This window comes from Neoarius graeffei, chromosome 21 (assembly GCF_027579695.1).
Source record: "Neoarius graeffei isolate fNeoGra1 chromosome 21, fNeoGra1.pri, whole genome shotgun sequence".
NCBI classification, from domain to species: Eukaryota; Metazoa; Chordata; class Actinopteri; order Siluriformes; family Ariidae; genus Neoarius; species Neoarius graeffei.
Window position 1 is genome coordinate 30044347 of NC_083589.1, and position 22869 is coordinate 30067215.

General features: G+C 41.0%; 2 protein-coding genes across 3 annotated transcripts in view; one reads left to right on the forward strand and one right to left on the reverse strand.

Moving 5' to 3' along the window:
- Window positions 1–6239, forward strand: part of si:ch211-244b2.3 (uncharacterized protein LOC557230 homolog) — a 31661-nt gene extending 25422 nt beyond the window's left edge. For both annotated transcript variants that reach the window (XM_060902947.1, XM_060902948.1), the window contains 6 exons: window positions 934–1066; window positions 1165–1270; window positions 2680–2755; window positions 2936–2999; window positions 5567–5687; window positions 5784–6239. In XM_060902947.1, coding sequence (XP_060758930.1) covers window positions 934–1066; window positions 1165–1270; window positions 2680–2755; window positions 2936–2999; window positions 5567–5687; window positions 5784–5839 — 556 coding nt within the window. In that variant the 3' untranslated portion in view covers window positions 5840–6239. The remainder of the gene's footprint in view (window positions 1–933; window positions 1067–1164; window positions 1271–2679; window positions 2756–2935; window positions 3000–5566; window positions 5688–5783) is intronic.
- An 8625-nt stretch (window positions 6240–14864) lies between these two features.
- scyl2 (SCY1 like pseudokinase 2) overlaps window positions 14865–22869 on the reverse strand; it is an 86158-nt gene continuing 78153 nt past the window's right edge. Inside the window, exons 15-18 of the mRNA XM_060902949.1 lie at window positions 20833–20908; window positions 20665–20745; window positions 15987–16112; window positions 14865–15788 (exon numbers count right to left, since the gene is read on the reverse strand). Coding sequence (XP_060758932.1) covers window positions 15165–15788; window positions 15987–16112; window positions 20665–20745; window positions 20833–20908 — 907 coding nt within the window. The 3' untranslated portion in view covers window positions 14865–15164. The remainder of the gene's footprint in view (window positions 15789–15986; window positions 16113–20664; window positions 20746–20832; window positions 20909–22869) is intronic.

Here is a 22869-nt window from a genome sequence, read left to right on the forward strand (position 1 = left end):
CCAAAGATTACAAAAAAGTAACAAAATATGGAATAAAAGTATTTGATGGTAAGAACATCTTTTTTTATTTTTCAAGAATTATTATATATCATTTTTCACAAATTGCTCCTGTTATTTCACTGGTTTGTTTACATTCTTCATCATTAAAATTACTTTTTTTTTTTGACTGGTTCAAAAGCGGGCAGCACAGTGGTGTAGTGGTTAGCGCTGTCGCCTCACAGCAAGAAGGTCCTGGGTTCGAGCCCCGTGGCCGGCGAGGGCCTTTCTGTGCGGAGTTTGCATGTTCTCCCCGTGTCCGCGTGGGTTTCCTCCGGGTGCTCCGGTTTCCCCCACAGTCCAAAGACATGCAGGTTAGGTTAACTGGTGACTCTAAATTGACTGTAGGTGTGAATGTGAGTGTGAATGGTTGTCTGTGTCTATGTGTCAGCCCTGTGATGACCTGGCGACTTGTCCAGGGTGTACCCCGCCTTTCGCCCGTAGTCAGCTGGGATAGGCTCCAGCTTGCCTGCGACCCTGTAGAACAGGATAAAGCGGCGAGAGATAATGAGATGAGATGCTGGTTCAAAAGCTCAAAGTAGTTTGAAAAACACTTTCTGCAAAAAACACTCAAGTTAATTTGTGCAGCCATCGATAGGTTAAGAAGTCCGCCTAAGCAGAAGTAATTTTGTCAGATGTTTTGTATAAAAAAAAATTTATCGATTTGCAACAAAAAATACTCTGGTTTCTTAAAATCCAGTGAACATGGAGAGACTAAAACAGTTATTCCACTCAATCTCATCATACATGGCTTATAACCGACTCGGTGCTATGCGCCTCATCAGCTATCAGTTCATGTACGACTTGATTTTGTGGAATAACTGTGAAATGGAATTGTGGAAAATTTAACCAAAATTAGAAAAGTCTTCACTTCTATATTTGTGCGTGTGTGTGTAGTCTGAATACTTTTGAGCCATCTACATCCACCATAAATCCATTTCCATTTGCGACACCATCTCTAAATCCATCCACAGCAGTCACCTGGCAGTTTATGGGTGATGAAGGCATCTGGAGAGACTATCAGAAACCAGTGAGTGATTCTTCTCCTAGCCAGAGAGAGTCTTCACATGCAAGAGTCTTTAGAGAATAGAGTTGCTCATAGTACTGTGTGTGTTTTTTTTTTTTAAGAATTCCTCTCTGGATAGTATGGATATAGAGAGAGAGTATCAGAGGAATCCACAGGGCCAGATTGCTTTGACAGCTGGACACTTCACTTACACACTCTATTTTAATGGTAAGTCTCACACCTGCGCCAACCATTAACTTATAAGGTTAAATGCATTTAATATGGTGAGGGTCGTTCTTCAGTAACGGAATTACATTCACAGTAAAACGTGGTAACTTTTTTATGGAATCAATTTTGTGCCAAAATGTTCATACAATACTTTTGAAATATCAAACAAAAACGACAAATCAAAATACAAAAAAAGAAAAAGTCAATTTTTTTAGACTGGCAAACAATTCGTGTAATCGTGCAAAATATCAGTCTATTACTCTTCAGAAACCTTTTATTTTTGTTCCGCGTCTTTCTCAGTTTTGTTTGACGTAATTTATTTTGGTTGCGATTCCAGCTTTCTCGTTTGCGCTCCCTGACTTTTTGCTTGCAGTTTTGGCACAAACTTCACGTATGGGTGGGCTGTCCAGGAATGCATTCCCATTGGCTAACTTGTGTTTGACTGACAGCTACGCTCAGCCATTCCCTACTCGGATTCTGGCGGACTGTTTGACGAGTGACCGATCCATTGACGGTAAACAAGGATCGAGTGGACTTCAGTGGCGACTATGATATTGAATTAATTCAACAAAGTGTAAATTCAATATCATAGTCGCCACTGAAGTCCACTCGATCCTTGTTTACTGTCAATGGATCGGTCACTCGTCAAACAGTCCGCCAAAATCCGAGTAGGGAATGGCTGAGCGTAGCTGTCAGTCAAACACAAGTCACCCAATGGGAATGCATTCCTGGACAGCCCACCCACACGTGAAGTTTGTGCCAAAACTGCAAGCAAAAAGTCAGGGAGCGCAAACGAGAAAGCTGGAATCGCAACCAAAATAAATTACGTCAAACAAAACTGAGAAAGACGCGGAACAAAAATAAAAGGTTTCTGAAGAGTAATAGACTGATATTTTGCACGATTACACGAATAATTTGTTTGCCAGTCTAAAAAAATTGACTTTTTTTTTCTTTTTTTGTATTTTGATTTGTTGTTTTTGTTTGATATTTCAAAAGTATTGTATGAACATTTTGGCACAAAATTGATTCCATGCTTTTTTAGCTGCAGTACTCAAGATAATGGTATTAAATAAAAATTTCACACTGTATGGGGTCTTTCTTTTGACCCTAAAAAAGCATAGAAAAATTGGCTGTTTAACTTTGAACGCAAAATCTTTTATGAGGCAAGAAAAGTCAGTAACGGAATTACGTCAGGAAAAAAACGAACTTTCATTTTTTTTAAAATTCAAACCAAGGTTTCTCTGAAACGACATTGCTGTAATCAGGGTGATGATTTTTCAGTATGGCTTTCAGTACATTTTGCCTTTAGCAAGAGCACTGAGCCGACAAGTTAAAGCAGTTTTAATAATTTCATAATTTTGGCCTCTCTGCTGAAGAATTGCCTGTATTTTTTTCTTCCCCTCCTACAGGAATGTACCAGATCAATAATACTTATAAGACGAGAAGAGCTGTCCAGAGAATCTGTGCAGATGAGAACAGTAGCAGGTAGGGGTCCACCAATGTAGGACTAACCTCATGGTTTAGCGTCAAAACATCTAAACACTTTTTGACATTAAAGATTTGTAGAGCTGCGACATCTGAAACGAGCATAACTGCAGGATTTGGTCATAATCTCAAACTTGTGTGCTGTTTGTTTCCAATGACAATGCACTGTTCCCTCCACAGTACTCAGTGCCAAGTTCGCTGGCAGTTTAAAGATATTGATGGCTACTGGAAAGACTTTGTTAAAGTAAGAGACATTTACATTCTTGGCTACACGGTATGAAAAAAAAAAGTTCTGTCAAAATAACTTGTTTTAAGTTTGAATCCTGGCCTGGAGCCAAGGAAGGAAAATGGTAAAGAATGGCATTACTCTCTTTCCCCTGTCAATCACAACAGCACTAGCTAATGATGGGCATCTGGGAGCTCATATATGCAGAAGGAGGTAGAGAACACTTTCCTCTGAGCGTGTTACACTGCCCTGTGATGTAGTATGAGCAGCAGTTTGAAACGATGCGGTTGGCTGGCGAAACATGTTGTGTGATAGCCTTCACACTCCCCAGTTGGTCGCTGTTGAGAGCTGGCTGGGTGGGAATTGGCAGATCAATTGGGGAGAAAACTGTTTACAAAAAGAAAAAAAACTGCCACTTGAATTCACACAGTTCTCAAATTTTATAACAAAGCCAAAATGGAGTAATATTAGTTACCCAGAACTCATTTTGAAGACGATACTTTAAAAAAAATCATTAGTACATTTCTTAAAATGGCCATTCTACCCAAAAAAATTAATTATCCAGCGGGGGAACCCTCCCACACTTTACCTTCAGTCCTGTATAAATACGCAAATTAGAAATGCCCTTAATCCTGTAAATCAGTGCCACGTTGTGTGCGTTTACACATTTACTCCCTCTTACACTACCGTTCAAAAGTTTGGGGTCACCCAGACAATTTTGTGTTTTCCATGAAAAGTCACACTTCTATTTCCCACCATAAGTTGTAAAATGAATAGAAAATATAGTCGAGACATTTTTCTGGCCATTTTGAGCATTTAATCGACCCCACAAATGTGATGCTCCAGAAACTCAATCTGCTCAAAGGAAGGTCAGTTTTATAGCTTCTCTAAAGAGCTCAACTGTTTTCAGCTGTGCTAACATGATTGTACAAGGGTTTTCTAATCATCCATTAGCCTTCTGAGGTGGTGTTTACATTAGACCGTATCCGTATCGTTTTCGTTGCAGATGCACTGTCCGTCCACATTAAAACGCCGGGAAACGACTCCACAGGCGGAACAGTTGAATCCGCCAGGGCCCACGGATTCAACCCAGTACGTATCTGATCCGGTGCTGTGTAAACATTGAGGAACGAGGATACGCAGTGCTGAGCTCTAGCTGACGTCGTCATTGGACAACGTCACTGTGACATCCACCTTCCTGATTCGCTGGCGTTGGTCATGCCACGTTGGTCATGTGAATGAGCAATACAGGAAGTGTGTTGAGGAAGTCGTTAAGTGAATGAGCAATACAGGAAGTGTGTTGGTTACCGTAGCACTAAATAGTCTTGTTGTAATCGCAAAAAACGGCCGTTCTGCGAGGTGAAGAGTGTACCGAACACTGTTAGATCCTTCTAGCATAAACACGAAGGCCATACACGGTGTAAAAAAGGCGTCATTGTAGTACCAGTACCGCCGATAACAGACTGGCATACTTCATTTTTTACAACGACATCCTTCCACTTGCAAGTGGTGAGTGACTTGCGCATGCCCAATATGCACTGGGATCATGTGACGTGGTGTGTAATTAGTCATGTGGTTAGCGTATCCGTGTATTGGCGTTGCTGTGTGCACGGGGAACAGTTTTGTTGCGGGCACAGAAATTTTGTGTGTGTACGCGAATCGTTTTAAAAACGTTAATCTGATGATCCGCTGATTCGAAATAATGTAAACAGGGTTAGAGGCAATGAGCAAACACATTGTACCATTAGAACACTGGAGTGAGAGTTGCTGGAAATGGGCCTCTATACACCTATGGAGATATCGCACCAAAAACCACACATTTGCAGCTAGAATAGTCATTTACCACATTAGCAATGTCTCATCTCATCTCATTCTCTCTAGCCGCTTTATCCTGTTCTACAGGGTCGCAGGCAAGCTGGAGCCTATCCCAGCTGACTACGGGCGAAAGGCGGGGTACACCCTGGACAAGTCGCCAGGTCATCACAGGGCTGACACATAGACACAGACAACCATTCACACTCACATTCACACCTACGGTCAATTTAGAGTCACCAGTTAACCTAACCTGCATGTCTTTGGACTGTGGGGGAAACCGGAGCACCCGGAGGAAACCCACGCAGACACGGGGAGAACATGCAAACTCCGCACAGAAAGGCCCTCGCCGGCCCCGGGGCTCGAACCCGGACCTTCTTGCTGTGAGGCGACAGCGCTAACCACTACACCACCGTGCCACCCCCATTAGCAATGTATAGAGTGGATTTCTGATTAGTTTAAAGTGATCTTCATTGAAAAGACCAGTGCTTTTCTTTCAAAAATAAGGACATTTCAAAGTGACCCCAAACTTTTGAACGGTAGTGTATATTTTTATGACACCGTGACAGCAAGTGGCTGCCTTGAGTTCCGTCTCCAGAACACTGCAGTGAACATTTCCACACTTTGACCAGGCTTGTACTGGAAATTAATTTCCCCAAAACTACTTAATAATGGAACAAAAGTCAAAATTTTAGGAAGCAACATGAAGTTAAGCTGAAAACATAGCTATTAATAATAACTAACGTTGCTGCAAACCTGGCGTGTGTGTGTAGGGTAAAGGGAGTGGGAACTGTACCATGTCCAGTCAGGACCTTGAGCTGCATTTCCAGCAGAACAGGACAGGGGCTGTAACATACAGCACAAGGACGTTCAACTACCAGCTTGACTTCTCAGGTACCCACACAGACGCACATACTATTCAGAATTTTTTAAATAAATAATAAAATAATACAGTAGATAACGTTTTCTTATGATTTGTTATTGTTGCAGCAATGACCCAGACAAACTTGGCCACCGGTACAAGGAGGCCAGTCCGTCGTGTCTAGCTTTAAGAGCTGGATTTCATCTCGCATTTCTCAGGATGTTTATACATTTTAAAACCTTCCGTGATCATCTGTATCGTCCCAGCTGTTGTTTTGTATATCTAGAGTCTTAGCAGTTTTTCTACCTGAATTGAACCCGAGTTTAAAGGGCTTGCTTGGGTAGGAAAGTTTTCAGGTTTGTGCATTAAAATAGGACCCGAATTGAAACCATCCAGTTTATTTCCTTTCTTTATCTTGTGCTTGAAGGAGTCTAATTTGTACGTGTTTATATAGTAGCTTCTATTAACCAAGATCACGGCAGTCTTTTCCTGGACTGAATCTTCAAGAAAATTGTTTCTAATATTCAAATGCTACGGAAGCCGCGAGAGGCCCTTCATATAATCCTTTTTTTATTCACCTTGTTATCCCGAGATAACGACATAATTAATTCAGGATCTCGAGAAAACAACACAACTAATTCGAGATCTCGAGAAAACAAAACAATTATTTCATGATCTCAGCTGGATCACTGTATCTCCGTCGGTAGAGACGAAGCCGGGCCAGTCTTCTGCGGAGGTGCTGCGGACTAATTTTGAAATGATCCCTTATTAAAAGACTTAATGCAATCTCTCCCTGTGTCGACCCCTGATCAAAATATTGCCTTATTAGGTGATCGATTATTCCAGACATTCTAATGACCAAAGTTGCGGCTATACAGAATGAGAAATAGCCCCAAAGTCGCATATCACAAGTCTCTTGGCGCACCTGAATGAACCATTTCTCAGCTGTTTACTCGAGATCATGAAATAACTGGGTTTTTTTTCTCGAGATCTCGAAATAACGGTTTTGTTTTCTCGAGATCTCGAAATAACGGTTTTGTTTTCTCGAGATCTCGAAATAACGGTGTTGTTTTCTCGAGATCTCGAATTAATTATGTCGTTATCTCGGGATAACAAGGTGAATAAAAAAAAAAAAAAGGATAATATGAAGGACCTCTCTCGGCTTCCGTAAAATGCCAAAGTTGACCATGCACTTTAATTAAACAGGGAACGTGAAGAATAAAACTGTTCTGCTTTCTTGGGTATTTTTATATGTGTATTGCATAAAGCAAAGTAAACCAAATACAAGGCCTCGGGGGTGGGGGGGAGGAAATTTAACCTTTTTACTTTTGTGCTGATGATGATAAGCTATGTATAGTGATTTTCTTGCAATGGTGCTTTGGTTCTATAGTCGTCGTCACTGCCGAACCCGAGCCGGGCTTGAAGTGAACCATGTTTGGTTGGCCTAGCTAGAATTGTAGTAGTAGGGGGGTCAGTTCACATGAACTGTGGGGGAAACCCATACAGACACGGGGAGAACATGCAAACTCCACACAGAAAGGCCCCTGTTGGCCACTGGGCTCAAACCCAGAACCTTCTTGCTGTGAGGCGACAGTGCTAACCACTGTTGTTTTAACTTCAACTCTAGTCACCTGTCTCAAATGTTAACCATGTGCATTAATCATTTAGATATTACAGCCTTTTTTTTTTTTAAACACATCCCTGTATTGCCACAGACTCAAAAGTAACTGGGCAATTGACTGAAACCGTTTCATGGCTAGTTATGGATCGTGTAATCGTTACTCATGACAAGAAGATTAAAAAAAATACGTAGCAGATTCCGAGTGTTGAATTTGCATTTGGTTGCAGTTCATGGGAACGCTCATTATGTGGTCCCAAGAGTGTTGAATGCAAATTAAGGAGGCCATCATTAAGCTGAAAAAAATAAATAACACGGACCTCTCAGAGTCAAAGTCCTTCCCGCACCATTCATGGCGCATTTGGCAGCACCGATCTCCATTTCATAGCCCTCGGTCTCTCGCCGAGATTACATAGCTAGGGTTACAGTGGGGGCGCTAGTCCTCTGGTAACCGCGAGAGTTTGACTCCTCACTCGCATCTGTATTGCAGCGTGCCTTGCCAGATGGCAGGAGACACCATTTTTATGATGGTCTTTGGTATGACCCGACCGTGAGTAGAACTCGCGATCTCCCAATCGAGAGGCGGACACGCTAACCGCTAGGCTCTCAGAAACTTTAGGAGTGGCCAAATCAAAAAATTTGGTACGTTTTTACAAAGAAGGAATGCATTGGCAAGCTTGGAAGCACCTATCCAAGTCAAGAACTCTGTCGATGAGGTACAGTAGGCCTAAGTCAACAATCAAGAGACACCTTCATGAATATACACTACTGTTCAAAAGTTTGGGGTCACCCAGACAATTTTGTGTTTTCCATGAAAAGTCACACTTTTATTTCCCACTATAAGTTGTAAAATGAATCGAAAATATAGTCGAGACATTGTTCTGGCCATTTTGAGCATTTAATCGACCCCACAAATGTGATGCTCCAGAAACTCAATTTGCTCAAAGGAAGGTCAGTTTTATAGCTTCTCTAAAGAGCTCAACTGTTTTCAGCTGTGCTAACATGATTGTACAAGGGTTTTCTAATCATCCATTAGCCTTCTGAGGCAATGAGCAAACACATTATACCATTAGAACACTGGAGTGAGAGTTGCTGGAAATGGGCCTCTATACACCTATGGAGATATTGCACCAAAAACCAGACATTTGCAGCTAGAATAGTCATTTACCACATTAGCAATGTATAGAGTGGATTTCTGATTAGTTTAAAGTGATCTTCATTGAACAGAACAGTGCTTTTCTTTCAAAAATAAGGACATTTCAAAGTGACCCCAAACTTTTGAACGGTAGTGTAAATAAAGAGGGTTTACCTGAAAAACAGAAAAGCCAGATTAGACTTTGCTAGAAAGCTTTTCCAAGTCTTTGGACAAATGAAACCAAGATTAACTTGTACCAGAATGGGAATGACAAGAAGAGAAGAGTATGGAGAAGGAAAGGAAGAGTTCATGATCCAAAGCAGACCACGTCATCTGTCAGACATGAACATGGGCATGTAGAGCTGCCAATGGAACTGGGTCACTGGTGTTTATTCATTACTAGCAGGAGGAATTCTGAAGTGGAGAGAGATGCTTTCTGCTCAGATTCAGTCAAATGCTGCAAAACTTGATTAAACGGCACTTCACAGTACAGATGAATAGCGACCCAAAACATACAGTGAAAGAAACCCAAGAACTTCTTAAGATGAGTAAGTGGAATGTTCTTAAATGTCCGAATGACCTGGTCAACCAAATTGAGCATGCTTTTCATTTACTGAAGCCAAAACTGAAGGCAGAAAGGCTCTCGAACAAACAGCAACTGAAGGCAGGTGCAGTAAAAGTCTGGCAAAACATCTAAAGGGAGGAAAGTCAGTATTTGATGTCGTCCATGGGTTCCAGACTTCAGGTGGTCACTGACTGCACAGCATTTGCATCCAACTATTAAAAATAATGCTTTTATGTGTGTTAGTTTGTCCAATTATTTTTGAGCTTATGAAACTGAATTACCGTATTTTTCGGACTATAAGTCGCACTTTTTTTCATGGTTCGGCTAGCCATGCGACTTATACTCCGGTGCGACGTATATATGTTTTTTTTTTTTTCTTCACCGCGGAATAACTGGAGCTGATGCTGAGTCTGACGACAGCCACGCAGAAGAAGAGGAAACGGCGCTTCATCTGCCGCTGGAGTTGGCAGAGTTGTTCAGAAGCGACACCGAGGATGAGGAATTCAATGGATTTGCTGATTTGGAGTGAAATCATCAGCTTGATAAACTTGATTGACCTGTGTTTTATTATTAATGATAGGCCTATAGTTATTTAAATAAGTTATGTAGTGATTTTAGGCAGTGCTTAATTTGTGAAGTGGGAGGTCCCGGAACGCAGGAGGTGGGTGGGTCCGGCGACTCAAAAAAAAAAAAAAAGGTGGGGGGTGGTTTACTATAACTTTACGCACACGCGCTTATTGTGTGTGTAAAATAATAATAATATCAGACATTATGATCTTAGAAAACGCTTTAGTGACACAGTTACAGACAGTAATATGTCGTGATATGTTATAAAATATTAATTTTTATTAGGCTATATATTAAATTATATATTAAATTTATCTTCTAAAATAACAGACTACTCATATCACAACCGGTTTATTTCACCATTGGAGATCAGATCACACAAGACATGAGTTAAATTACTCTTTTTAAGGATTTAAGTAGGGGATTTAAAAGCGGTTGTTGGGGTTTTTTTCACTAGACGGTTGTCTTTGGAGATGATATACCTATAGCCTACTTGACCTCTGATTTAATGAAATAAAATTCGACAAAAATGAAGAATGACACTCCTCGATGATGACTACAGCTTTAATAACACAGATGAAAGAGCCATGGGGCGATAATAAGCCCTACCGGTAAAAATAATCTAAAAGCAAACTGATTAATGCATCAGTAATAGGCTACTAATATTAGTTATAATAATAATAATATAGGCTATTAGTAATAACGATAATGATAGTATTAAAGATAGTAGTAGATATTTAAAATAATCAGACTAGGCTACTTACAGGGCAAAGGGCGCGTGATCACTGCTCAGCTGTTCGTTTATTAAATAAACAATGCAGTCGCGCAGTAACCACGCGCCGCTTATCAGATACAATCACAGATTCTATGGATAGAATAACCCTTCAAAAAAGTGCGACTTATAGTCCGGTGCGACGTATATATGGTTTTTTCGTCTTCATAATGCATTTTTTGGCTGATGCGACTTAAACTCCGGAGCGACGTATAGTCCGGAAAATACGGTAAATGTTAAACAATGGCTGTAATTCCTAAAATGTTTAATGCAATATTTTTAGCTCATCTATCCATAAGGCTAATGAGTTGTCGCCATGGCGTCCGTCCATCATCCAGCCATCGTCCACAATTCAGTTAAATCGTATCTCCTCCGTCAATTCGCTACGGATTTCCATTCCGATTGTTTTGTTTGAAACAACTCATCACTCCGCACATAACTTGGTCGTTTTGTCAAATTTTTTTTTGCTAACGAGTTACTAATCAGGCCAAATTAACGAATTTTCCAGGCCTCTCACGAGAATTTTATTTTCTCTCCGATTTCTCATCCGACTTCAGTTCCGATCGATGTTTTGGGTAGATCTTCTCATGAGGAACAAAACTTGGTCATTTGTTTGTTGATTTTCCTGTTGTAAACAATTTGCTTTAATAAACAACTTTGTTTATTTTCAGTTAAATCACATCTCCTCCCTCTTTCAGTTCTCAATGGATTTCAGTTCTGATTGTTTTGTTTGAAAGAACTCGACCTTCTGCACAACACCTGGTCATTGTATTGTCCAATTTTTGCTAACGAACTGCTAATTAGGTCAACTTCATGAACTTTGGGACTTCTTAGAATTGTATCTCCTCTCTTATTTATCATGCGAATTCAGTTCTGGTTCATGTTTTGGGTTGATCTTCACTTGGGGAATAAAATTTAGTCCTTTGTTGATTTTCCTGTTGTAAACAGTTTGTCGTGGAGGTTGGTTCTCGCTCACAGTCACATTTCAGTTCTGTTTGATGATTTGGACGTCATGGTTGTTTTGATGGCAGGCCAGATGAGCGACTACGTCCTTGACGTTCTGCTTTGTTATACTCCTTGAATTAAAGCTGAAAATCTACACTTCAGTGACCTCTCAAATCCATTGTGAAAATTGCGTTGCTGTCCGAACCTGACTATACATCTCCAGCTAATTAGCCTCATTATGCACTGAGCAACAAGACTGTTTTCATTTTCAACTTTGTGACAATTCAATACGTTGTTTGAATAAACTGTCCTTTTTCTGAGTATCTGTGTCATTCATAGCCTACGATGGATTTTCATCACAATCATTTCACGTTGTTTGAAGATCTTTATTTAAACTTTCTGGTTATTCTTCAAATCTATTTTCTGTCCAAAACTATACACTGCAATTAAGAATCTACACAATCAAATCTGTTTGACAAAATGACTGAAAAGCTTGAAAGAGAACACCAGCATGTATATTTTGAGAAATATTTACAGATTTTCATTAAATTGTCCACTTCAGACAGTACAATCTCGTAACACGATACAAAGTTCACAAAAATGCCACACTGTACACATATTACATTGGTACAATATAAAGATAGAAGAATAGGCTTTTTCTTTCTTTTTTTAATCTTTGATTTAGAAGTCATATTACTGACTGGCAACTGAAACCAGATGACGACGACAGAGCAAAGGAAAGTTCAAAAGCAAATGGACGAAAATAAATATTTTCTGAGATTCTGGTTCAAGTTCATGGACTTGCTTTCACAATTAATATAAAATAAAATAACTGAAAATCGCTGCGTTAAGGAAACGTGGGCGAATTATATGGACTGGACACTGTCTGTATGCGATAAAATGCGCGATGACTTCCAGCCAATTTGACAAAACCCTTCCAAGACCTATTATTGCACACCTCTCTTCATAAGGCTTCTTACTCAGAGGTCCCCTTTATGAAAGTGATCCCAAGATAATATATTAAAAAAATCTTAACTAATGTCAAATAATTCTCAGTTTACTATACACTTCATTCATATGATATGTAAATATAACACATAGTCATGATATCTATTTGGTCATGATCAAAAATAAAATGTTAGATTGGTCTACGTGTGTGCGCGCGCGGGTTTTTTTTTTTTAAGCATTTGAATCCACTCCGTGTCAATGCTACCATCATATGGGCTCCAGTGAAAACGATCACGAACAAGAAACACAAAACACAAATTGCAAAGCCAGACGCAAACCAAGCCTACACTCACGCTACGTTTCACTGAAGGCTTCTAGCTTTTCAAGTGGTCAGATTCCAATTTATACCCAGAGAGAAGTCTTTCCTGATCTCTAGGTGCAGGAATTTCTCCAGCTACTACACGGACTGCTTCACAATCAGCAAGAAATTGCTCTGTTACACTCAATCAAACCATAGCACACTGTTAGTTCATAATAACTCCAGCATGTGTGTAATAATACAAACATCCTCACACTTTTCTTCTTCTTCTTCTCTCAGGACCACGTTTACGCAGCCTGGTACAAGCAGCTCATCTACACCATTGTGTGTGTGTGTGTGTGTGTGTGTGTGTGTGTGTGTGTGTGTGTGTGTGTGTGAGAGAATGTGATCAGTTCCTGAAACACTACATGATTCAAATCTGAACAGCTAATCTGGGTATACATGACCAGTGCAAACCAGATTTGTGATTTATTCGCTCCTCAAAGACGCACGGTAAGAGTGTGGCGAGAAGAGGTGACGCGTTAATTAGGGTTATGACTGTGAAAGTGTTTTCAAAATTTCTACTTTCCTGATGTTGCATTTGGTGAACTATTACTCATATATTACTTTTTTGAAGTTATTTTTATCGGGCCATGCAAAAACCTCCCGCACCCAACATCACCTCACTTTTGATAAATACATGTATATGAAATAAATAAATAAATCATGATTATAAAATAAATTCATTGAAAGATGTGTAAAGTACTTTTATATAACAATAAATTGCTTAACAGTTGTTGTAATAATAATTGTTACAATTGTAATTAACTGTAATTGTATAATTGTAATTATAATTGTTAACAACTGTTAAGCAATTTATTGTTATATAAAAGTACTTTACACATCTTTCAATGAATTTATTTTATAATCATGATTTATTTATTTCATATACATGTATTTATCAAAAGTGAGGTGATGTTGGGTGCGGGAGGTTTTTGCATGGCCCGATAAAAATAACTTCAAAAAAGTAATATATGAGTAAAAGTGGCCCCGTGGCCGGCGAGGGCCTTTCTGTGCGGAGTTTGCATGTTCTCCGCGTGGGTTTCCTCCGGGTGCTCCGGTTTCCCCCACAGTCCAAAGACATGCAGGTTAGGTTAACTGGTGACTCTAAATTGAGCATAGGTGTGAATGTGAGTGTGAATGGTTGTCTGTGTCTATGTGTCAGCCCTGTGATGACCTGGCGACTTGTCCAGGGTGTACCCCGCCTTTCGCCCGTAGTCAGCTGGGATAGGCTCCAGCTTGCCTGCGACCCTGTAGAACAGGATAAAGCGGCTACAGATAATGAGATGAGATGAGTTCACCAAATGCACCATCAGGAAAGTAGAAATTTTGAAAACACTTTCACAGTCATAACCCTAGCGTTAATCCTACACTGAATATCGGTATCGCTCTGACGCTAGCCTGGATCAGTTAAGGGAATTTCCTCGATGCGTAAATCCTGATGCTGGAGCATCTGTATTGAAAGGAAATAAAATGATACAGAATCAAACGCATCGGTTAAAATTTGACGTTGCGAATCGAATCGTTTATGATGTATTAAGTAACAGAAATGAGACTGAGGGATTTGTAATGCACCAGCTAGTATTCAAATTGCTGTTCAGAGCAATGAATTTAACTGAATTGTTCTTACACAAAAATGACTTCTAAATCTGATTGAAAACCAGTGGATCGTCAAACTCGCCTGAAATTCAGATGAATCGAATCGGCCATCGAATGCTGCTCAATTCAGCCTGTTAGATTCAAAAAGAAGTAGCGAGTGTTAGCATGGAACAAAAAAAACAAAAAAAAGCATGACTTTAAATCTCTCTATAAGGAATACGTCATGAAGAAGGAAATTAATACTAAACAGAAGTTCCAGAAGATATTTACTGTTTTAAGTCCTGGTGTGATGCATTCTGGTAACAATTCCTAGCGATTGTGAGCTCGTGGGACAGCTATAAAATAATCAGTCGGCCCTATATTTCCTTCCTTTCCACATGGTTTCCATTTTCCCGCTCTTCCAAAAGCCCACCAAGACTTGGATTTAGTGTAAAAAGTTAGTAAAAAGCAACGCAAAGCCCTGCACCATTTCCCATTCCCCAAATTATCATCTTTTTCACCAGCCGAAGCGCCACCGTTGCTTTATCCATGCTGTCGTGCAAAGACAAACTGCAGGATGTGTATATTGTGTCGTGGCAAAATAGTGTCACCTGATCGCGATTGGACTGTCTTTTGCCACCGACACAATACGCAGATCCTGCAGTTTGCCTTTGCACGGCAGCATGTGTCCCTTTATATGGGGAAAATACTGCCTTCGTGCAAGTGTGTGTGTGTGTGTGTGTGTGTGTGTGTGTGTGTGTGTGTGTGTGTGTGTGAGAGATTCGAGAACAAACCAAAAGGCACAACTGTATGCCTAGTGAGCACTATAGGGACAGTGAGAACAGTAAAACAAGTGTAAGACTAGTGTGTCATGTGACCCTGCTTGGTTAAGGCTGGTGATCATCCTCTGATTGACTGCAAGGTCCAACACACACACACACACACACACAAACGACAAAAACAATGCTCCGTGTCTCGATTAATCTCTAACCTTCCCGTCACTGGATGAAAAATGGAAGCCTTTTAACCGAAGAGGTCTTTCAGATCGTTATTGATGGACATGCTCTGTTTGAGCATGCCTGTATTCATGGTGGGAGCAGCAGCAGGCTGAGAGAAGTTCTGGGGGCTGAAGAAAGGGTTCGCCTGCATTCCAAAGCCTCCCTGCACCCCTGTCATTCCCATCGGTACCGCCTGCATGGGTGCAGTCTGAGAAGGCTGGCCTGGACCAAACTGGCTGATCCAGGGGGAGGGTGCAGTGCCTGCGGCTGGTTTGGGGCCCATTTGGTTGAGGCTGACTTTGGGCTTGTTAGCTGAGAACAGAGAGTCTAGGGCCGACATGTCGGGCGGCTTGCCGGACTGATTCTGCGAGAGGGCGCTGAAGTTCGGTGTACTGCTGGTGCTGGATATGCCTCCGTAGTGACCGGGTGCGGTAGCTCGCATCCCCATACCTCCTGTTTGGAAACCCATGGGAGAGTTGAACCCATTACTGATAGGGGCCATGGTGCCCATTCCAGTCATAGCGGGTGTGGAGGAGAAGCCAGGCGAGAGTGCGCCCGTCTGCATGGGTGCTGCGCGAGAGCCTGAGTTCAGCGAGAGACTGTTCAGCGAGGTCATGTTGTTCAGAAGACTGCTGGTCAGGTCTTTGGCCTGGGAAAGGAGAAAAAAAAGAAGCATTGTACGGGAAATACTGTACATACTTTGACTGATATACGATACATAACCTCTACAGTCAGAGAGAGTTTCATATTCCGTTTGTTTATCAAGCTAACATGATTTTCCCCGAGTGGTCAAAAACGACACTCGCATTCCGAAAAATATAAAAGGTTCAAATTCAATGTGTTGAACCTGTGCAGTTGTGGATGTTGTAGCAGCTTTGATGCTCTGTGGGGCCAGAGGCTGCTGGTTCCTCAGTTTGGCTGCTTGCTCCTGCTCCTTCGCCAAGCGCTGCTTCTCCTCCAGAGTCAGAGACACCTACAACACCCCCCCAAAAAAACAAAACACCAAGATCAACTGTGAGCTCACTTACGTATCCCCCCCGCTCTCACTTACACCAAAATGCAAGCAATCGAAAGAATGAATGAATGAATTTATTTATTTCGAACATGTATAAAAATGTATGTAACTATTTGTACATACAAAAGAAAGAAAATGAAAAAAGTCACAAAAAAAGAATAAATAAAATAACAAAGAGCTAAGACATTACAATACACCGCTCATTGTTCGAAAAAGGAGTGGGAAGAAGTACAATACTTTTTTTTCATTTCCCACCCCTTTTTAACTACCCCGAAATCCAAACTACATTAATACACCTATAAAAATATATACCATATATACACTTCATGACATAGAAAAGGACGCTTATTATAAATGTTGACTTCAACAAATAATGAACCCTGAAACAAGTAAGTAAAGAGCAGTGTCTCTCCCCAGGGATTTCAAATAGCGTCCTGGTAAACCGTCATTCTGAAATAACATTTTGCTTCTTGAAATAGCGTCAAAATCCACTGTATAATCTATGATAAAATTAACAAGGATAGCATCATATTCAGACAATACATACATGTTCTTTCCCAGCTGGGAGGTCCGTATGGTGAAATACCGTGACCGAGGTCTTGAAAGTACTGAGTGAGGCCCTCTGGGCCGAGGTCAGTATTCAAGGCTGAGATCACGATATTTCACCATACGGACCGACCTTAAGCTGGTAAATAATATATTTATTTTTTTCTTTACCAAATTCTAACAGAAAACGAGAGCGCCCGAAAGGGAAAACCGAGCCGAGCCGACATTTTGAATCCTCATTCACGGCTGTAATGCAAATGGCTTCCTCCTCGGTATACAAGTGCACTTCCATGGCAGGAAAAAAAAAAACTACATTTTGCCGCCTATGTAGTCCCCTATTTATACAAATAGGAGTCATTCGGGATTCAGCCATGTTTTTGCTCGGCGTTAGCAACAGTTCGAGGTTTTAAGCTTTCTCCTGAAATGTTTTCTTTTATTTCTTCTTCCTCAGGGTAGTAAAACTCACTTTCGCTGTGAACGCTGTCGTTATCGCTATCCATGCTGTAAAATTAATGCTATTCTCCTGAGAAATGCTGGCAAACATTTATAAGACTTGTGAGGATCTTATAAATAAATCTTATAAAAAAGATAAATGTTGACAAAAATTGCTACGTTTGTTGTTGTTGTGAACGAGCCAGTCGCCAGAGGTCCGTACCATAGGATGCAGACCCACTCGCCAGCCAATCAGAGCGCAGGATTTGATGGAAACCGGACCGCGAAAAAAAAAATCATCATATTTATACCACGATGCTATAAGGCCCTGGGGAGAATATTTGTTGTGTCTCATATTACGTGAATACTTACGAGTACAAATCATTCACAAATCTCTCTTTTTTTAAAGGAGAACTGAAGGCAAATTTAATCATCAAAATTCTCATTTTATTAAATATCGGAATGCATTTTTGACAGCTATTTTGTCACTGCTATGGCAAGTTATGAATGATTGAAATATGCTCTGTGTCGATATGTCAAAGCAACGGCCGTAAACGAGATTCGCTGAGACCTCTGCAAGACGTTGTAGGACGGAAGTAAAACGTACAGCGGAAATCAAAGCGACCAACATCTGCCAACGTTGCCAAAAGACGCGCGCGCACTCTTTCGAATGCTGACGTCATCAAGCCGAAAGTTTTCCCTGTGTCCGAAATCGCTCCCTACTCACTATATAGTGCGGACGCCATTTTGTAGCGCTGTCCGGAACCTTAGTGAGGATTATGTGGGAAATGCGCCCAGTATAATATGTACTCATCACAAAAATACATGCATGTATTTATTATTTTGAAAACCCGCCAGCCGCCTGATCTGGCACGTTTTAATCGTGCGACAGTAATGACGTAAATACCAGCGTGACGGACTCGTCCTTATCCTGTCGTCTTTCCAACTCGTTCGAAGTCGTATGGAATAATCTCCATGTCACGTACGCGCGGGAGGCGGATGTACGTGCAGAAGTATATACAGTTTAATAAAGTGCAGAATATATATACAGTGAGACGATACATACACAGGCAAACGATCCAAAACGGCAGGCGAGATCAAAAACGAGAATACAGGCAAAAGGGTCGGTCGAGGCACAAACAGGACATCAAAGGCTAAGCGAGGACGAGAAACAGGAAATCAAGACAACGGGTAGAAAGGCTCGGTAATGCATATCGTAATACTTTGCGATGCAAATGCATCAGCACAGTCCTTAAATAGGCAAACACACGGTTCCTTAATTGAGCTCAGGTGCGCCTTGTTCACGGCATGCGTGCTGGAGTGCACTCGGCGCACCTTCAGGTGTACACGCCACAGCGCGCAGGACTGACACTCCGTCACTGGTGAAACTGGCAAATCTCGAAATTACTCTAAATTGGAATGATACGGCGATCTGGCCGCTGCGTAAACAGTTTTCAAAATGGCGGCGCCGACACTTCACGTTTGAAGTCTCGCACAAGTCTCGTGAAGATCGCACGGATAAGCGACGCCTGCCGTGGACCAAACGGACTCCATTCAACACGGCTAAAAACCGAAACGCCTGATAAGTGGAATATAATCTGCCAATACGAGTCACGATATAAGGTTACTAAAACCGAAAACGTAACTGAATAACACGGTAATTAAGAAATAAAGCAAGTTTAAAAATGACTTCAGTTCCCTTTTAATCGTTTCAACCATTTGTTGATTAACATGTCATTTAGACAAAAACACAGGGGAATAAAATGTTCATCTGAATCTACTGGTTCCAATGACAGGAATGGTCAATTACACAAATAAATAAAAAATCACAACCAAGAGAAAAAGTTGTCCATATTAAACCGCTAGTCCAAAAAAAAAAAAAAAAGGTCACGACAATTATTTTGTAAATCCACACTACAGAGGTGCTTGAAAGTTTGTGAACCCTTTCGAATTTTCTATATTTCTGCTTAAATATGACCTAAAACATCATCAGATTTTCACACAAGTCCTAAAAGTAGATAAAGAGAACCCAGTTAAACAAATGAGACAAACATATTATACTTGGTCATTTATTTATTGAGGGAAAATGATCCAATATTACATATCTGTGAGTGGCAAAAGTATGTGAACCTCTAGGATTAGCAGTTAATTTGAAGGTGAAATTCGGGTCAGGTGTTTTCAATCAATGGGACGACAATCAGGTGTGAGTGGGCACCCTGTTTTATTTAAAGAACAGGGATCTATCAAAGTCTGATCTTCACTACACATGTTTGTGGAAGTGTATCATGGCACGAACAAAGGAGATTTCTGAGGACCTCAGAAAAAGCGTTGTTGATGCTCATCAGGCTGGAAAAGGTTACAAAACCATCTCTAAAGAGTTTGGACTCCACCAATCCACAGTCAGACAGGATCAAAATGTCAGCCTTGGTTGAACTCAAACAAATGCAGTCCAGGCCCGTCTGAAGTTTGCTAGAGAGCATTTGGATGATCCAGAAGAGGATTGGGAGAATGTCATATAGTCAGATGAAACCAAAATAGAACTTTTTGGTAAAAACTCAACTTGTCGTGTTTGGAGGAGAAAGAATGCTGAGTTGCATCCAAAGAACACCATACCTACTGTGAAGCATGGGGGTGGAAACATCATGCTTTGGGGCTGTTTTTCTGCAAAGGGACCAGGACGACTGATCCGTGTCAAGAAAAGAATGAATGGGGCCATGTATCGTGAGATTTTGAGTGAAAACCTCCTTCCATCAGCAAGGGCATTGAAGATGAAACGTGGCTGGGTCTTTCAGCATGACAATGATCCCAAACACACCGCCCGGGCAACGAAGGAGAGGCTTCGTAAGAAGCATTTCAAGGTCCTGGAGTGGCCTAGCCAGTCTCCAGATCTCAACCCCATAGAAAATCTTTGGAGGGAGTTGAAAGTCCGTGTTGCCCAGCGACAGCCCCAAAACATCACTGCTCTAGAGGAGATCTGCATGGAGGAATGGGCCAAAATACCAGCAACAGTGTGTGAAAACCTTGTGAAGACTTACAGAAAACGTTTGACCTCTGTCATTGCCAACAACGGGTATATAACAAAGTATTGAGATGAACTTTTGTTATTGACCAAATACTTATTTTCCACCATAATTTGCAAATAAATTCTTTAAAAATCAGACAGACAATGTGATTTCCTGGATTCTTTCCCCCAATTCTGTCTCTCATAGTTGAAGTGTACCTATGATGAAAATTACAGGCCTCTCTCATCTTTTTAAGTGGGAGAACTTGCACAATTGGTGACTGACTAAATACTTTTTTGCCCCACTGTATATATAATATACACATAGTGATTGGAAAATAGATTTTAGATCATAAAGGTTTTTTTTTTTTTTTACATATCGCTCATCTAGTCAAGTCGAGTTCACTTGAGAACGTTCTTACAATATTTACCACACAGACCTGCCCACAGATCAGTAATTCAGTGTGAACACACACACGCTGCGTAATCAGTATCTGTTTCGGTGCAGTGTCTGTGGTGTGGTGGACTCACTCTCGAGGGCTGCGAGGGGGCAGAGGAGGAGCCGTTCTCTTTGCCGTTCACTCCTGAACTCCCACCAAAGATCTCGTCAATCTGAAAGAAACACAGAAGGGTCATTGCCTTATAGTGTGACATGGCAATAACTCAACTACAACCAAGACCAGCTATAACAGCACTCACGTCTCGAACTTGACTGGGTGGACTGGTGTTGCTCTTTGTCTCTTCTGATGTGTTCATTTGGTTGAGGTTAAGGCTCCTATAAATAATACAGCAATATTAACAACATTACACAATAAAATAAGATCTAGTATATTATTTATTATTCTATCCACATTCACTGGACATGAGCAAATCACATGCTCTGATTGGCTACTCTACTACTAGGCTATCAGCTCATATACCACGAGTAGAGAAAAACAAAATGGCGGCGCGTGTTGCTGAACCAACCGAGGATGAAATAAAAACTCGACTTGAAAACAAAATGCCAAAAAATACAAAAGCAACAAAATATGGAATAAAAGTATTTGATAAGAATGTAGCTCGTTTCATTTTTCAAGAATCATCATCGTCGTATTTTTCACAAATTGCTATCGTCATTTCTCCGGTTTGTTTACATTCATCGTTTTTAAGCATTAAAGGAGAACTGAAGGCAAATTTATCATCAAAATTCTATTTCTCATTTTATTAAATATCGGAATGCATTTTTGACAGCTATTTTGTCACTGCTATGGCAAGTTATGAATGATTGAAATATGCTCTGTGTCCATAAGTCAAAGCAACGGCCGTAAACGAGATTCGCTGAGACCTGTGCGAGACGTCGTAGGACGGAAGTAAAACGTACAGCAGAAATCAAAGCGACCAACATCTGCCAACGTTGCCAAAAGACGCGCGCGCCCTCTTTCGAATGCTGACGTCATCAAGCCGGAAGTTTTCCCTGTGTCCGAAATCGCTCCCTACTCACTATATAGTGCGGACGCCATTTTGCAGTGCTGTCCGGAACCTTAGTGAGGATTATGTGGGAAATGCGCTCAGTATAATATGTACTCATCACAAAAATACATGCATGTATTTATTATTTTGAAAACCCGCCAGCCGCCTGATCTGGCACGTTTTAATCGTGCGACAGTAATGACGTAAATACCAGCGTGACGGACTCGTCCTTATCCTGTCGTCTTTCCAACTCGTTCAAAGTCATATGGAATAATCTCCATGTCACGTACGCGCGGGAGGCGGATGTACGTGCAGAAGTATATACAGTTTAATAAAGTGCAGAATATATATACAGTGAGACGATACACACACAGGCAAACAATCCAAAACGGCAGGCGAGATCAAAAACGAGAATACAGGCAAAAGGGTCAATCGAGGCGCAAACAGGACACCAAAGGCTAAGCGAGGACGAGAAACAGGAAATCAAGACAACGGGTAGAAAGGCTCGGTAATGCGTATTGTAATACTTCGCGATGCAAATGCATCAGCACAGTCCTTAAATAGGCAAACACACGGTTCCTTAATTGAGCTCAGGTGCGCCTTGTTCACGGCGTGCGTGCTGGAGTGCACTCGGCGCACCTTCAGGTGTACACGCCACAGCGCGCAGGACTGACACTCCATCACTGATGAAGCTGGCAAATCTCGAAATTAATCTAAATTGGAATGATACGGCGATCTGGCCGCTGCATAAACAGTTTTCAAAATGGCGGCGCTGACACTTCACGTTTGAAGTCTCGCACAAGTCTCGTGAAGATCGCGCGGATAAGCGACGCCTGCCGTGGACCAAACGAACTACATTCAACACGGCTAAAAACCAAAAAGCCTGATAAGTGGAATATAATGTGCCAATACGAGTCACGATATAAGGTTACTAAAACCGAAAACGTAACTGAATAACACGGTAATTAAGAAATAAAGCAAGTTTAAAAATGACTTCAGTTCTCTTTTAAAAAGCTTAAAGAAGTTTGAAAATTACAGAACCGAAATGTCCAAGGAAGAATTAAATGAATGTCTAACGTTGTTCTGTACCTCAGCACAACAGCAAGACGGCACTTTCTACAAAAAACAAAAAAAGTCAGTTCGTGCGGCTGTCAATAGGTTTTTAAGAAGTCTGCCTAAGCGGAGATGATCGTCAGACGTTTTGTAGAAAGGTTTTTTTTTTTACTGAATTTGCAAAAAATTAAAAAATGCTCTCTCAAAATCCAGTGAATGTGGATAGAAAGAAAA